General features: G+C 63.4%; 1 protein-coding gene across 4 annotated transcripts in view; it reads right to left on the bottom strand.

Annotated features, from left to right (window-relative positions):
* The window catches only part of LOC142472298 (phospholipid-transporting ATPase ID-like), a 293,093-nt gene that overhangs the window by 18,422 nt on the left and 260,025 nt on the right, over window positions 1-14,646 (bottom strand). For all 4 annotated transcript variants that reach the window (XM_075579339.1, XM_075579421.1, XM_075579500.1 and 1 more), the window contains one exon: window positions 13,765-14,010. In XM_075579339.1, coding sequence (XP_075435454.1) covers window positions 13,765-14,010 — 246 coding nt within the window. The remainder of the gene's footprint in view (window positions 1-13,764; window positions 14,011-14,646) is intronic.

The following is a 14,646-nucleotide window of genomic DNA, read 5'->3' on the forward strand; positions in this document are numbered from 1 at the left end:
ATACAGACTGGTATCGAGCAGGTAGGACAGGGCGGGGTCAGGAGGAGAGAAGGGCGCGGGATACAGACTGGTATCGAGCAGGTAGGACAGGGCGGGGTCAGAGGGAGAGAAGGGCGCGGGATACAGACTGGCATCGAGCAGGTAGGACAGGGCGTGGTAAGGAGGGGGGAAGGGCGCGGGATACAGACTGGTATCGAGCAGGTAGGACAGGGCGGGGTCAGGGGGAGAGAAGGGCGCGGGATACAGACTGGTATCGAGCAGGTAGGAGAGGGCGGGGTCAGGAGGAGAGAAGGGCGCGGGATACAGACTGGTATCGAGCAGGTAGGACAGGGCGGGGTCAGGAGGGGGGAAGGGCGTGGGATACAGACTGGTATCGAGCAGGTAGGACAGGGTGGGGTCAGGAGGAGAGAAGGGCGCGGGATACAGACTGGTATCGAGCAGGTAGGACAGGGCGGGGTCAGAGGGGAGAGAAGGGCGCGGGATACAGACTGGTATCGAGCAGGTAGGACAGGGCGGGGTCAGGAGGGGGGAAGGGCGTGGGATACAGACTGGTATCGAGCAGGTAGGACAGGGCGGGGTCAGAGGGAGAGAAGGCGCGGGATACAGACTGGTATCGAGCAGGTAGGACAGGGCGGGGTCAGGAGGAGAGAAGGGCGCGGGATACAGACTGGTATCGAGTAGGTAGGACAGGGCGGGGTCAGGAGGGGGAGAGAAGGGCGCGGGATACAGACTGGTATCGAGCAGGTAGGACAGGGCGGGGTCAGAGGGAGAGAAGGGCGCGGGATACAGACTGGTATCGAGCAGGTAGGACAGGGCGGGGTCAGGAGGAGAGAAGGGCGCGGGATACAGACTGGTATCGAGCAGGTAGGACAGGGCGGGGTCAGGAGGAGAGAAGGGCGCGGGATACAGACTGGAATCGAGCAGGTAGGACAGGGCGGGGTCAGGAGGAGAGAAGGGCGCGGGATACAGACTGGTATCGAGCAGGTAGGACACGGCGGGGTCAGGAGGAGAGAAGGGCGCGGGATACAGACTGGTATCGAGCAGGTAGGACAGGGCGGGGTCAGGGGGAGAGAAGGGCGCGGGATACAGACTGGTATCGAGCAGGTAGGACACGGCGGGGTCAGGAGGAGAGAAGGGCGCGGGATACAGACTGGTATCGAGCAGGTAGGACACGGCGGGGTCAGGAGGAGAGAAGGGCGCGGGATACAGACTGGTATCGAGCAGGTAGGACAGGGCGGGGTCAGGGGGAGAGAAGGGCGCGGGATACAGACTGGTATCGAGCAGGTAGGAGAGGGCGGGGTCAGGAGGAGAGAAGGGCGCGGGATACAGACTGGTATCGAGCAGGTAGGACAGGGCGGGGTCAGGAGGAGAGAAGGGCGCGGGATACAGACTGGTATCGAGCAGGTAGGACAGGGCGGGGTCAGAGGGAGAGAAGGGCGCGGGATACAGACTGGCATCGAGCAGGTAGGACAGGGCGTGGTAAGGAGGGGGGAAGGGCGCGGGATACAGACTGGTATCGAGCAGGTAGGACAGGGCGGGGTCAGGGGGAGAGAAGGGCGCGGGATACAGACTGGTATCGAGCAGGTAGGAGAGGGCGGGGTCAGGAGGAGAGAAGGGCGCGGGATACAGACTGGTATCGAGCAGGTAGGACAGGGCGGGGTCAGGAGGGGGGAAGGGCGTGGGATACAGACTGGTATCGAGCAGGTAGGACAGGGTGGGGTCAGGAGGAGAGAAGGGCGCGGGATACAGACTGGTATCGAGCAGGTAGGACAGGGCGGGGTCAGAGGGGAGAGAAGGGCGCGGGATACAGACTGGTATCGAGCAGGTAGGACAGGGCGGGGTCAGGAGGGGGGAAGGGCGTGGGATACAGACTGGTATCGAGCAGGTAGGACAGGGCGGGGTCAGAGGGAGAGAAGGCGCGGGATACAGACTGGTATCGAGCAGGTAGGACAGGGCGGGGTCAGGAGGAGAGAAGGTCGCGGGATACAGACTGGTATCGAGCAGGTAGGACAGGGCGGGGTCAGGAGGGGGAGAGAAGGGCGCGGGATACAGACTGGTATCGAGCAGGTAGGACAGGGCGGGGTCAGAGGGAGAGAAGGGCGCGGGATACAGACTGGTATCGAGCAGGTAGGACAGGGCGGGGTCAGGAGGAGAGAAGGGCGCGGGATACAGACTGGTATCGAGCAGGTAGGACAGGGCGGGGTCAGGAGGAGAGAAGGGCGCGGGATACAGACTGGAATCGAGCAGGTAGGACAGGGCGGGGTCAGGAGGAGAGAAGGGCGCGGGATACAGACTGGTATCGAGCAGGTAGGACACGGCGGGGTCAGGAGGAGAGAAGGGCGCGGGATACAGACTGGTATCGAGCAGGTAGGACAGGGCGGGGTCAGGGGGAGAGAAGGGCGCGGGATACAGACTGGTATCGAGCAGGTAGGACACGGCGGGGTCAGGAGGAGAGAAGGGCGCGGGATACAGACTGGTATCGAGCAGGTAGGACACGGCGGGGTCAGGAGGAGAGAAGGGCGCGGGATACAGACTGGTATCGAGCAGGTAGGACAGGGCGGGGTCAGGGGGAGAGAAGGGCGCGGGATACAGACTGGTATCGAGCAGGTAGGAGAGGGCGGGGTCAGGAGGAGAGAAGGGCGCGGGATACAGACTGGTATCGAGCAGGTAGGACAGGGCGGGGTCAGGAGGAGAGAAGGGCGCGGGATACAGACTGGTATCGAGCAGGTAGGACAGGGCGGGGTCAGAGGGAGAGAAGGGCGCGGGATACAGACTGGCATCGAGCAGGTAGGACAGGGCGTGGTAAGGAGGGGGGAAGGGCGCGGGATACAGACTGGTATCGAGCAGGTAGGACAGGGCGGGGTCAGGGGGAGAGAAGGGCGCGGGATACAGACTGGTATCGAGCAGGTAGGAGAGGGCGGGGTCAGGAGGAGAGAAGGGCGCGGGATACAGACTGGTATCGAGCAGGTAGGACAGGGCGGGGTCAGGAGGGGGGAAGGGCGTGGGATACAGACTGGTATCGAGCAGGTAGGACAGGGTGGGGTCAGGAGGAGAGAAGGGCGCGGGATACAGACTGGTATCGAGCAGGTAGGACAGGGCGGGGTCAGAGGGGAGAGAAGGGCGCGGGATACAGACTGGTATCGAGCAGGTAGGACAGGGCGGGGTCAGGAGGGGGGAAGGGCGTGGGATACAGACTGGTATCGAGCAGGTAGGACAGGGCGGGGTCAGAGGGAGAGAAGGCGCGGGATACAGACTGGTATCGAGCAGGTAGGACAGGGCGGGGTCAGGAGGAGAGAAGGGCGCGGGATACAGACTGGTATCGAGTAGGTAGGACAGGGCGGGGTCAGGAGGGGGAGAGAAGGGCGCGGGATACAGACTGGTATCGAGCAGGTAGGACAGGGCGGGGTCAGAGGGAGAGAAGGGCGCGGGATACAGACTGGTATCGAGCAGGTAGGACAGGGCGGGGTCAGGAGGAGAGAAGGGCGCGGGATACAGACTGGTATCGAGCAGGTAGGACAGGGCGGGGTCAGGAGGAGAGAAGGGCGCGGGATACAGACTGGAATCGAGCAGGTAGGACAGGGCGGGGTCAGGAGGAGAGAAGGGCGCGGGATACAGACTGGTATCGAGCAGGTAGGACACGGCGGGGTCAGGAGGAGAGAAGGGCGCGGGATACAGACTGGTATCGAGCAGGTAGGACAGGGCGGGGTCAGGGGGAGAGAAGGGCGCGGGATACAGACTGGTATCGAGCAGGTAGGACACGGCGGGGTCAGGAGGAGAGAAGGGCGCGGGATACAGACTGGTATCGAGCAGGTAGGACACGGCGGGGTCAGGAGGAGAGAAGGGCGCGGGATACAGACTGGTATCGAGCAGGTAGGACAGGGCGGGGTCAGGGGGAGAGAAGGGCGCGGGATACAGACTGGTATCGAGCAGGTAGGAGAGGGCGGGGTCAGGAGGAGAGAAGGGCGCGGGATACAGACTGGTATCGAGCAGGTAGGACAGGGCGGGGTCAGGAGGAGAGAAGGGCGCGGGATACAGACTGGTATCGAGCAGGTAGGACAGGGCGGGGTCAGAGGGAGAGAAGGGCGCGGGATACAGACTGGCATCGAGCAGGTAGGACAGGGCGTGGTAAGGAGGGGGGAAGGGCGCGGGATACAGACTGGTATCGAGCAGGTAGGACAGGGCGGGGTCAGGGGGAGAGAAGGGCGCGGGATACAGACTGGTATCGAGCAGGTAGGAGAGGGCGGGGTCAGGAGGAGAGAAGGGCGCGGGATACAGACTGGTATCGAGCAGGTAGGACAGGGCGGGGTCAGGAGGGGGGAAGGGCGTGGGATACAGACTGGTATCGAGCAGGTAGGACAGGGTGGGGTCAGGAGGAGAGAAGGGCGCGGGATACAGACTGGTATCGAGCAGGTAGGACAGGGCGGGGTCAGAGGGGAGAGAAGGGCGCGGGATACAGACTGGTATCGAGCAGGTAGGACAGGGCGGGGTCAGGAGGGGGGAAGGGCGTGGGATACAGACTGGTATCGAGCAGGTAGGACAGGGCGGGGTCAGAGGGAGAGAAGGCGCGGGATACAGACTGGTATCGAGCAGGTAGGACAGGGCGGGGTCAGGAGGAGAGAAGGTCGCGGGATACAGACTGGTATCGAGCAGGTAGGACAGGGCGGGGTCAGGAGGGGGAGAGAAGGGCGCGGGATACAGACTGGTATCGAGCAGGTAGGACAGGGCGGGGTCAGAGGGAGAGAAGGGCGCGGGATACAGACTGGTATCGAGCAGGTAGGACAGGGCGGGGTCAGGAGGAGAGAAGGGCGCGGGATACAGACTGGTATCGAGCAGGTAGGACAGGGCGGGGTCAGGAGGAGAGAAGGGCGCGGGATACAGACTGGTATCGAGTAGGTAGGACAGGGCGGGGTCAGGAGGGGGGAAGGGCGCGGGATACAGACTGGTATCGAGCAGGTAGGACAGGGCGGGGTCGGGAGGAGAGAAGGGCGCGGGATACAGACTGGTATCGAGCAGGTAGGACAGGGCGGGGTCAGGAGGAGAGAAGGGCGCGGGATGCAGACTGGTATCGAGCAGGTAGGACCGGGCGGGGTCAGGAGGAGAGAAGGGCGCGGGATACAGACTGGTATCGAGCAGGTAGGACAGGGCGGGGTCAGGGGGAGAGAAGGGCGCGGGATACAGACTGGTATCGAGCAGGTAGGACAGGGCGGGGTCAGGAGGAGAGAAGGGCGCGGGATACAGACAGGTATCGAGCAGGTAGGACAGGGCGGGGTCAGGGGGAGAGAAGGGCGCGGGATACAGACTGGTATCGAGCAGGTAGGACAGGGCGGGTCGGGAGGAGAGAAGGGCGCGGGATACAGACAGGTATCGAGCAGGTAGGACAGGGCGGGGTCAGGAGGAGAGAAGGGCGCGGGATACAGACTGGTATCGAGCAGGTAGGGCAGGGCGGGGTCAGAGGGAGAGAAGGGCGCGGGATACAGACTGGTATCGAGCAGGTAGGACAGGGCGGGGTCAGAGGGAGAGAAGGGCGCGGGATACAGACTGGTATCGAGCAGGTAGGACAGGGCGGGGTCAGAGGGAGAGAAGGGCGCGGGATACAGACTGGTATCGAGCAGGTAGGACAGGGCGGGGTCAGAGGGAGAGAAGGGCGCGGGATGCAGACTGGTATCGAGCAGGTAGGACAGGGCGGGGTCAGGAGAGAAGGGCGCGGGATGCAGACTGGTATCGAGCAGGTAGGACAGGGCGGGGTCAGGAGGGGGGAAGGGCGTGGGATACAGACTGGTATCGAGCAGGTAGGACAGGGCGGGGTCAGGAGGAGAGAAGGGCGCGGGATACAGACTGGTATCGAGCAGGTAGGACAGGGCGGGGTCAGGAGGGGGGAAGGGCGCGGGATACAGACTGGTATCGAGCAGGTAGGAGAGGGCGGGGTCAGGAGGAGAGAAGGGCGCGGGATACAGACTGGTATCGAGCAGGTAGGACAGGGCGGGGTCAGAGGGAGAGAAGGGCGCGGGATACAGACTGGAATCGAGCAGGTAGGAGAGGGCGGGGTCAGGAGGAGAGAAGGGCGCGGGATACAGACTGGTATCGAGCAGGTAGGACAGGGCGGGGTCAGGAGGAGAGAAGGGCGCGGGATACAGACTGGTATCGAGCAGGTAGGACAGGGCGGGGTCAGAGGGAGAGAAGGGCGCGGGATACAGACTGGCATCGAGCAGGTAGGACAGGGCGTGGTAAGGAGGGGGGAAGGGCGCGGGATACAGACTGGTATCGAGCAGGTAGGACAGGGCGGGGTCAGAGGGAGAGAAGGGCGCGGGATACAGACTGGTATCGAGCAGGTAGGAGAGGGCGGGGTCAGGAGGAGAGAAGGGCGCGGGATACAGACTGGTATCGAGCAGGTAGGAGAGGGCGGGGTCAGGAGGAGAGAAGGGCGCGGGATACAGACTGGTATCGAGCAGGTAGGACAGGGCGGGGTCAGAGGGAGAGAAGGGCGCGGGATACAGACTGGCATCGAGCAGGTAGGACAGGGCGTGGTAAGGAGGGGGGAAGGGCGCGGGATACAGACTGGTATCGAGCAGGTAGGACAGGGCGGGGTCAGGGGGAGAGAAGGGCGCGGGATACAGACTGGTATCGAGCAGGTAGGAGAGGGCGGGGTCAGGAGGAGAGAAGGGCGCGGGATACAGACTGGTATCGAGCAGGTAGGAGAGGGCGGGGTCAGGAGGAGAGAAGGGCGCGGGATACAGACTGGTATCGAGCAGGTAGGACAGGGCGGGGTCAGGAGGGGGGAAGGCGCGGGATACAGACTGGTATCGAGCAGGTAGGAGAGGGCGGGGTCAGGAGGAGAGAAGGGCGCGGGATACAGACTGGTATCGAGCAGGTAGGACAGGGCGGGGTCAGGAGGGGGGAAGGGCGTGGGATACAGACTGGTATCGAGCAGGTAGGACAGGGCGGGGTCAGGAGGAGAGAAGGGCGCGGGATACAGACTGGTATCGAGCAGGTAGGACAGGGCGGGTCAGAGGGGAGAGAAGGGCGCGGGATACAGACTGGTATCGAGCAGGTAGGACAGGGCAGGGTCAGGAGGGGGGAAGGGCGCGGGATACAGACTGGTATCGAGCAGGTAGGACAGGGCGGGGTCAGGAGGAGAGAAGGGCGCGGGATGCAGACTGGTATCGAGCAGGTAGGACAGGGCGGGGTCAGGAGGAGAGAAGGGCGCGGGATACAGACTGGTATCGAGCAGGTAGGACAGGGCGGGGTCAGGAGGGGGAGAGAAGGGCGCGGGATACAGACTGGTATCGAGCAGGTAGGACAGGGCGGGGTCAGAGGGAGAGAAGGGCGCGGGATACAGACTGGTATCGAGCAGGTAGGACAGGGCGGGGTCAGGAGGAGAGAAGGGCGCGGGATACAGACTGGAATCGAGCAGGTAGGACAGGGCGGGGTCAGGAGGAGAGAAGGGCGCGGGATACAGACTGGTATCGAGCAGGTAGGACAGGGCGGGGTCAGGGGGAGAGAAGGGCGCGGGATACAGACTGGTATCGAGCAGGTAGGAGAGGGCGGGGTCAGGAGGAGAGAAGGGCGCGGGATACAGACTGGTATCGAGCAGGTAGGACAGGGCGGGGTCAGGAGGAGAGAAGGGCGCGGGATACAGACTGGTATCGAGCAGGTAGGACAGGGCGGGGTCAGAGGGAGAGAAGGGCGCGGGATACAGACTGGCATCGAGCAGGTAGGACAGGGCGTGGTAAGGAGGGGGGAAGGGCGCGGGATACAGACTGGTATCGAGCAGGTAGGACAGGGCGGGGTCAGGGGGAGAGAAGGGCGCGGGATACAGACTGGTATCGAGCAGGTAGGAGAGGGCGGGGTCAGGAGGAGAGAAGGGCGCGGGATACAGACTGGTATCGAGCAGGTAGGACAGGGCGGGGTCAGGAGGGGGGAAGGGCGTGGGATACAGACTGGTATCGAGCAGGTAGGACAGGGCAGGGTCAGAGGGGAGAGAAGGGCGCGGGATACAGACTGGTATCGAGCAGGTAGGACAGGGCGGGGTCAGGAGGGGGGAAGGGCGCGGGATACAGACTGGTATCGAGCAGGTAGGACAGGGCAGGGTCAGAGGGGAGAGAAGGGCGCGGGATACAGACTGGTATCGAGCAGGTAGGACAGGGCGGGGTCAGGAGGGGGGAAGGGCGCGGGATACAGACTGGTATCGAGCAGGTAGGACAGGGCGTGGTCAGAGGGAGAGAAGGCGCGGGATACAGACTGGTATCGAGCAGGTAGGACAGGGCGGGGTCAGGAGGAGAGAAGGGCGCGGGATACAGACTGGTATCGAGCAGGTAGGACAGGGCGGGGTCAGGAGGGGGAGAGAAGGGCGCGGGATACAGACTGGTATCGAGCAGGTAGGACAGGGCGGGGTCAGAGGGAGAGAAGGGCGCGGGATACAGACTGGTATCGAGCAGGTAGGACAGGGCGGGGTCAGGAGGAGAGAAGGGCGCGGGATACAGACTGGTATCGAGCAGGTAGGACAGGGCGGGGTCAGGAGGAGAGAAGGGCGCGGGATACAGACTGGTATCGAGTAGGTAGGACAGGGCGGGGTCAGGAGGAGAGAAGGGCGCGGGATGCAGACTGGTATCGAGCAGGTAGGACAGGGCGGGGTCAGGAGGAGAGAAGGGCGCGGGATACAGATGGTATCGAGCAGGTAGGACAGGGCGGGGTCAGGGGGAGAGAAGGGCGCGGGATACAGACTGGTATCGAGTAGGTAGGACCCGGCGGGGTCAGGAGGAGAGAAGGGCGCGGGATACAGACTGGTATCGAGCAGGTAGGACAGGGCGGGGTCAGGAGGAGAGAAGGGCGCGGGATACAGACTGGTATCGAGCAGGTAGGGCAGGGCGGGGTAAGGAGGGGGGAAGGGCGCGGGATACAGACTGGTATCGAGCAGGTAGGACAGGGCGGGGTCAGGGGGAGAGAAGGGCGCGGGATACAGACTGGTATCGAGCAGGTAGGACAGGGCGGGGTCAGAGGGAGAGAAGGCGCGGGATACAGACTGGTATCGAGCAGGTAGGACAGGGCGGGGTCAGGAGGAGAGAAGGGCGCGGGATACAGACTGGTATCGAGCAGGTAGGACAGGGCGGGGTCAGGAGGGGGAGAGAAGGGCGCGGGATACAGACTGGTATCGAGCAGGTAGGACAGGGCGGGGTCAGAGGGAGAGAAGGGCGCGGGATACAGACTGGTATCGAGCAGGTAGGACAGGGCGGGGTCAGGAGGAGAGAAGGGCGCGGGATACAGACTGGTATCGAGCAGGTAGGACAGGGCGGGGTCAGGAGGAGAGAAGGGCGCGGGATACAGACTGGTATCGAGTAGGTAGGACAGGGCGGGGTCAGGAGGAGAGAAGGGCGCGGGATGCAGACTGGTATCGAGCAGGTAGGACAGGGCGGGGTCAGGAGGAGAGAAGGGCGCGGGATACAGACTGGTATCGAGCAGGTAGGACAGGGCGGGGTCAGGGGGAGAGAAGGGCGCGGGATACAGACTGGTATCGAGTAGGTAGGACCCGGCGGGGTCAGGAGGAGAGAAGGGCGCGGGATACAGACTGGTATCGAGCAGGTAGGACAGGGCGGGGTCAGGAGGAGAGAAGGGCGCGGGATACAGACTGGTATCGAGCAGGTAGGGCAGGGCGGGGTCAGAGGGAGAGAAGGGCGCGGGATACAGACTGGTATCGAGCAGGTAGGACAGGGCGGGGTCAGAGGGAGAGAAGGGCGCGGGATACAGACTGGTATCGAGTAGGTATTGCAGGGCAGGGTCAGGAGGGGGGAAGGGCGCGGGATACAGACTGGTATCGAGCAGGTAGGACAGGGCGGGGTCAGGAGGGGGGAAGGGCGCGGGATACAGACTGGTATCGAGCAGGTAGGACAGGGCGGGGTCAGAGGGAGAGAAGGGCGCGGGATACAGACTGGTATCGAGTAGGTATTGCAGGGCAGGGTCAGGAGGGGGGAAGGGCGCGGGATACAGACTGGTATCGAGCAGGTAGGACAGGGCGGGGTCAGGAGGGGGGAAGGGCGCGGGATACAGACTGGTATCGAGCAGGTAGGACAGGGCGGGGTCAGAGGGAGAGAAGGGCGCGGGATGCAGACTGGTATCGAGCAGGTAGGACAGGGCGGGGTCAGGAGGAGAGAAGGGCGCGGGATACAGACTGGTATCGAGTAGGTAGGACAGGGCGGGGTCAGGAGGAGAGAAGGGCGCGGGATGCAGACTGGTATCGAGCAGGTAGGACAGGGCGGGGTCAGGAGGCGAGAAGGGCGCGGGATACAGACTGGTATCGAGCAGGTAGGACAGGGCGGGGTCAGGGGGAGAGAAGGGCGCGGGATACAGACTGGTATCGAGTAGGTAGGACCCGGCGGGGTCAGGAGGAGAGAAGGGCGCGGGATACAGACTGGTATCGAGCAGGTAGGACAGGGCGGGGTCAGGAGGAGAGAAGGGCGCGGGATACAGACTGGTATCGAGCAGGTAGGGCAGGGCGGGGTCAGAGGGAGAGAAGGGCGCGGGATACAGACTGGTATCGAGCAGGTAGGACAGGGCGGGGTCAGAGGGAGAGAAGGGCGCGGGATACAGACTGGTATCGAGTAGGTATTGCAGGGCAGGGTCAGGAGGGGGGAAGGGCGCGGGATACAGACTGGTATCGAGCAGGTAGGACAGGGCGGGGTCAGGAGGGGGGAAGGGCGCGGGATACAGACTGGTATCGAGCAGGTAGGACAGGGCGGGGTCAGAGGGAGAGAAGGGCGCGGGATACAGACTGGTATCGAGTAGGTATTGCAGGGCAGGGTCAGGAGGGGGGAAGGGCGCGGGATACAGACTGGTATCGAGCAGGTAGGACAGGGCGGGGTCAGGAGGGGGGAAGGGCGCGGGATACAGACTGGTATCGAGCAGGTAGGACAGGGCGGGGTCAGAGGGAGAGAAGGGCGCGGGATGCAGACTGGTATCGAGCAGGTAGGACAGGGCGGGGTCAGGGGGAGAGAAGGGCGCGGGATACAGACTGGTATCGAGCAGGTAGGACAGGGCGGGGTCAGGGGGAGAGAAGGGCGCGGGATACAGACTGGTATCGAGTAGGTAGGACACGGCGGGGTCAGGAGGAGAGAAGGGCGCGGGATACAGACTGGTATCGAGTAGGTAGGACCCGGCGGGGTCAGGAGGAGAGAAGGGCGCGGGATGCAGACTGGTATCGAGCAGGTAGGGCAGGGCGGGGTCAGGGGGAGAGAAGGGCGCGGGATACAGACTGGTATCGAGCAGGTAGGACAGGGCGGGGTCAGGAGAGAGAGAAGGGCGCGGGATACAGACTGGTATCGAGCAGGTAGGACAGGGCGGGGTCAGGAGGAGAGAAGGGCGCGGGATACAGACTGGTATCGAGCAGGTAGGACAGGGCGGGGTCAGGAGGAGAGAAGGGCGCGGGATACAGACTGGTATTGAGTAGGTAGGATACGGCGGGGTCAGGAGGAGAGAAGGGCGCGGGATACAGACTGGTATCGAGCAGGTAGGACAGGGCGGGGTCAGGAGGAGAGAAGGGCGCGGGATACAGACTGGTATCGAGCAGGTAGGACAGGGCGGGGTCAGAGGGAGAGAAGGGCGCGGGATACAGACTGGTATCGAGCAGGTAGGACAGGGCGGGGTCAGTAGGAGAGAAGGGCGCGGGATACAGACTGGTATCGAGCAGGTAGGACAGGGCGGGGTCAGAGGGAGAGAAGGGCGCGGGATACAGACTGGTATCGAGCAGGTAGGACAGGGCGGGGTAAGAGGGAGAGAAGGGCGCGGGATACAGACTGGTATCGAGTAGGTATTGCAGGGCGGGGTCAGGAGGAGAGAAGGGCGCGGGATACAGACTGGTATCGAGCAGGTAGGAGAGGGCGGGGTCAGGAGGAGAGAAGGGCGCGGGATACAGACTGGTATCGAGCAGGTAGGACAGGGCGGGGTCAGGAGGGGGGAAGGGCGCGGGATACAGACTGGTATCGAGCAGGTAGGAGAGGGCGGGGTCAGGAGGAGAGAAGGGCGCGGGATACAGACTGGTATCGAGCAGGTAGGACAGGGCGGGGTAAGAGGGAGAGAAGGGCGCGGGATACAGACTGGTATCGAGCAGGTAGGGCAGGGCGGGGTCAGGAGGAGAGAAGGGCGCGGGATACAGACTGGTATCGAGCAGGTAGGACAGGGCGGGGTCAGGAGGGGGGAAGGGCGCGGGATACAGACTGGTATCGAGCAGGTAGGAGAGGGCGGGGTCAGGAGGAGAGAAGGGCGCGGGATACAGACTGGTATCGAGCAGGTAGGACAGGGCGGGGTAAGAGGGAGAGAAGGGCGCGGGATACAGACTGGTATCGAGTAGGTATTGCAGGGCGGGGTCAGGAGGAGAGAAGGGCGCGGGATACAGACTGGTATCGAGCAGGTAGGAGAGGGCGGGGTCAGGAGGAGAGAAGGGCGCGGGATACAGACTGGTATCGAGCAGGTAGGACAGGGCGGGGTCAGGAGGAGAGAAGGGCGCGGGATACAGACTGGTATCGAGCAGGTAGGACAGGGCGGGGTCAGGAGGGGGGAAGGGCGCGGGATACAGACTGGTATCGAGCAGGTAGGACAGGGCGGGGTCAGGAGGGGGGAAGGGCGCGGGATGCAGACTGGTATCGAGCAGGTAGGACAGGGCGGGGTCAGGAGGAGAGAAGGGCGCGGGATACAGACTGGTATCGAGCAGGTAGGACAGGGCGGGGTCAGGAGGAGAGAAGGGCGCGGGATACAGACTGGTATCGAGCAGGTAGGACAGGGCGGGGTCAGGAGGGGGGAAGGGCGCGGGATACAGACTGGTATCGAGCAGGTAGCACAGGGCGGGGTCAGGAGGGGGGAAGGGCGCGGGATGCAGACTGGTATCGAGCAGGTAGGACAGGGCGGGGTCAGAGGGAGAGAAGGGAGCGGGATACAGACAGGTATCGAGCAGGTAGGACAGGGCGGGGTCAGAGGGAGAGAAGGGCGCGGGATGCAGACTGGTATCGAGCAGGTAGGACAGGGCAGGGTCGGGAGGAGAGGAGGGCGCGGGATACAGACAGGTATCGAGCAGGTAGGACAGGGCGGGGTCAGAGGGAGAGAAGGGCGCGGGATACAGACTGGTATCGAGCAGGTAGGACAGGGCGGGGTCAGGAGAGAAGGGAGCGGGATACAGACTGGTATCGAGCAGGTAGGACAGGGCGGGGTCAGGGGGAGAGAAGGGAGCGGGATACAGACTGGTATCGAGCAGGTAGGACAGGGCGGGGTCAGGAGAGAGAGAAGGGCGCGGGATACAGACTGGTATCGAGCAGGTAGGACAGGGCGGGGTCAGGAGGAGAGAAGGGCGCGGGATACAGACTGGTATCGAGCAGGTAGGACAGGGCGGGGTCAGGAGGAGAGAAGGGAGCGGGATACAGACAGGTATCGAGCAGGTAGGACAGGGCGGGGTCAGAGGGAGAGAAGGGCGCGGGATGCAGACTGGTATCGAGCAGGTAGGACAGGGCAGGGTCGGGAGGAGAGGAGGGCGCGGGATACAGACAGGTATCGAGCAGGTAGGACAGGGCGGGGTCAGAGGGAGAGAAGGGCGCGGGATACAGACTGGTATCGAGCAGGTAGGACAGGGCGGGGTCAGGAGAGAAGGGAGCGGGATACAGACTGGTATCGAGCAGGTAGGACAGGGCGGGGTCAGGGGGAGAGAAGGGAGCGGGATACAGACCCTTATCGATAAGGTAGGACAGGGCGGGGCCATTCCTGACCGGAGCAGGAGGTGAGAGCAGTTACCTGGACAGACACGACGAGCAGTAAGCAGGTTTGGGCCATCAGAGCGAAGGACTGGTAGTCAGAGATGGCCCTCCCGTCGTCCCGCACCGTGTCATACATCGCCACGTAGGGCACGAAGAACAGGACGAGGGAGCTGTACACTCCCTGCATCACGCACTTCACAAACTCCTTGATGTTGAAGTAACGGTTCTGCTGGCCGGGCTCATACAAAAGAGGGTACTCCATGCTCCAGCGGTCATCTACATCCTGAGCGCAGAGAGGAGAGGCTGAGACACACCCACACACAGAGACTCCCCCATCCCGCGTCTTACTCTACTTCCTGAGCACAGAGAGGAGAGGCTGAGACACACCCACACACAGAGACTCCCCCATCCCGCGTCTTACTCTACTTCCTGAGCGCAGAGAGGAGAGGCTGAGAGGAGGGACGCTCACACACAGAGACTCCCCCATCCCGCGTCTTACTCTGCATCCTGAGCGCAGAGAGGAGAGGTTGAGACACACCCACACACAGAGACTCCCCCATCCCGTGTCTCACTCTATATCCTGAGTGCAGAGAGGAGAGGCTGAGAGGAGGGACGCTCACACACACACACACACACACACACAGACTCTCCCATCCCGCGTCTCACTCTACATCCTGAGGACAGAGAGGACAGAGGCAGAGAGGAGGGACACTCACACACAGAGACTCCCCCATCCTGCGACTCACTCTGCATCCTGAGCACAGAGAGGACAGAGGCAGAGAGGAGGGACGCTCACACACAGAGACTCCCCCATCCTGCGACTCACTCTGCATCCTGAGCACAGAGAGGAGGGACGCTCATACTCACTCACACACACACACAGAGACTCCCCCATCCCGCGTCTCACTCTACATCCTGA

Source organism: Ascaphus truei, chromosome 1 (genome assembly GCF_040206685.1).
Source record: "Ascaphus truei isolate aAscTru1 chromosome 1, aAscTru1.hap1, whole genome shotgun sequence".
In the NCBI taxonomy this organism is placed as follows: Eukaryota; Metazoa; Chordata; class Amphibia; order Anura; family Ascaphidae; genus Ascaphus; species Ascaphus truei.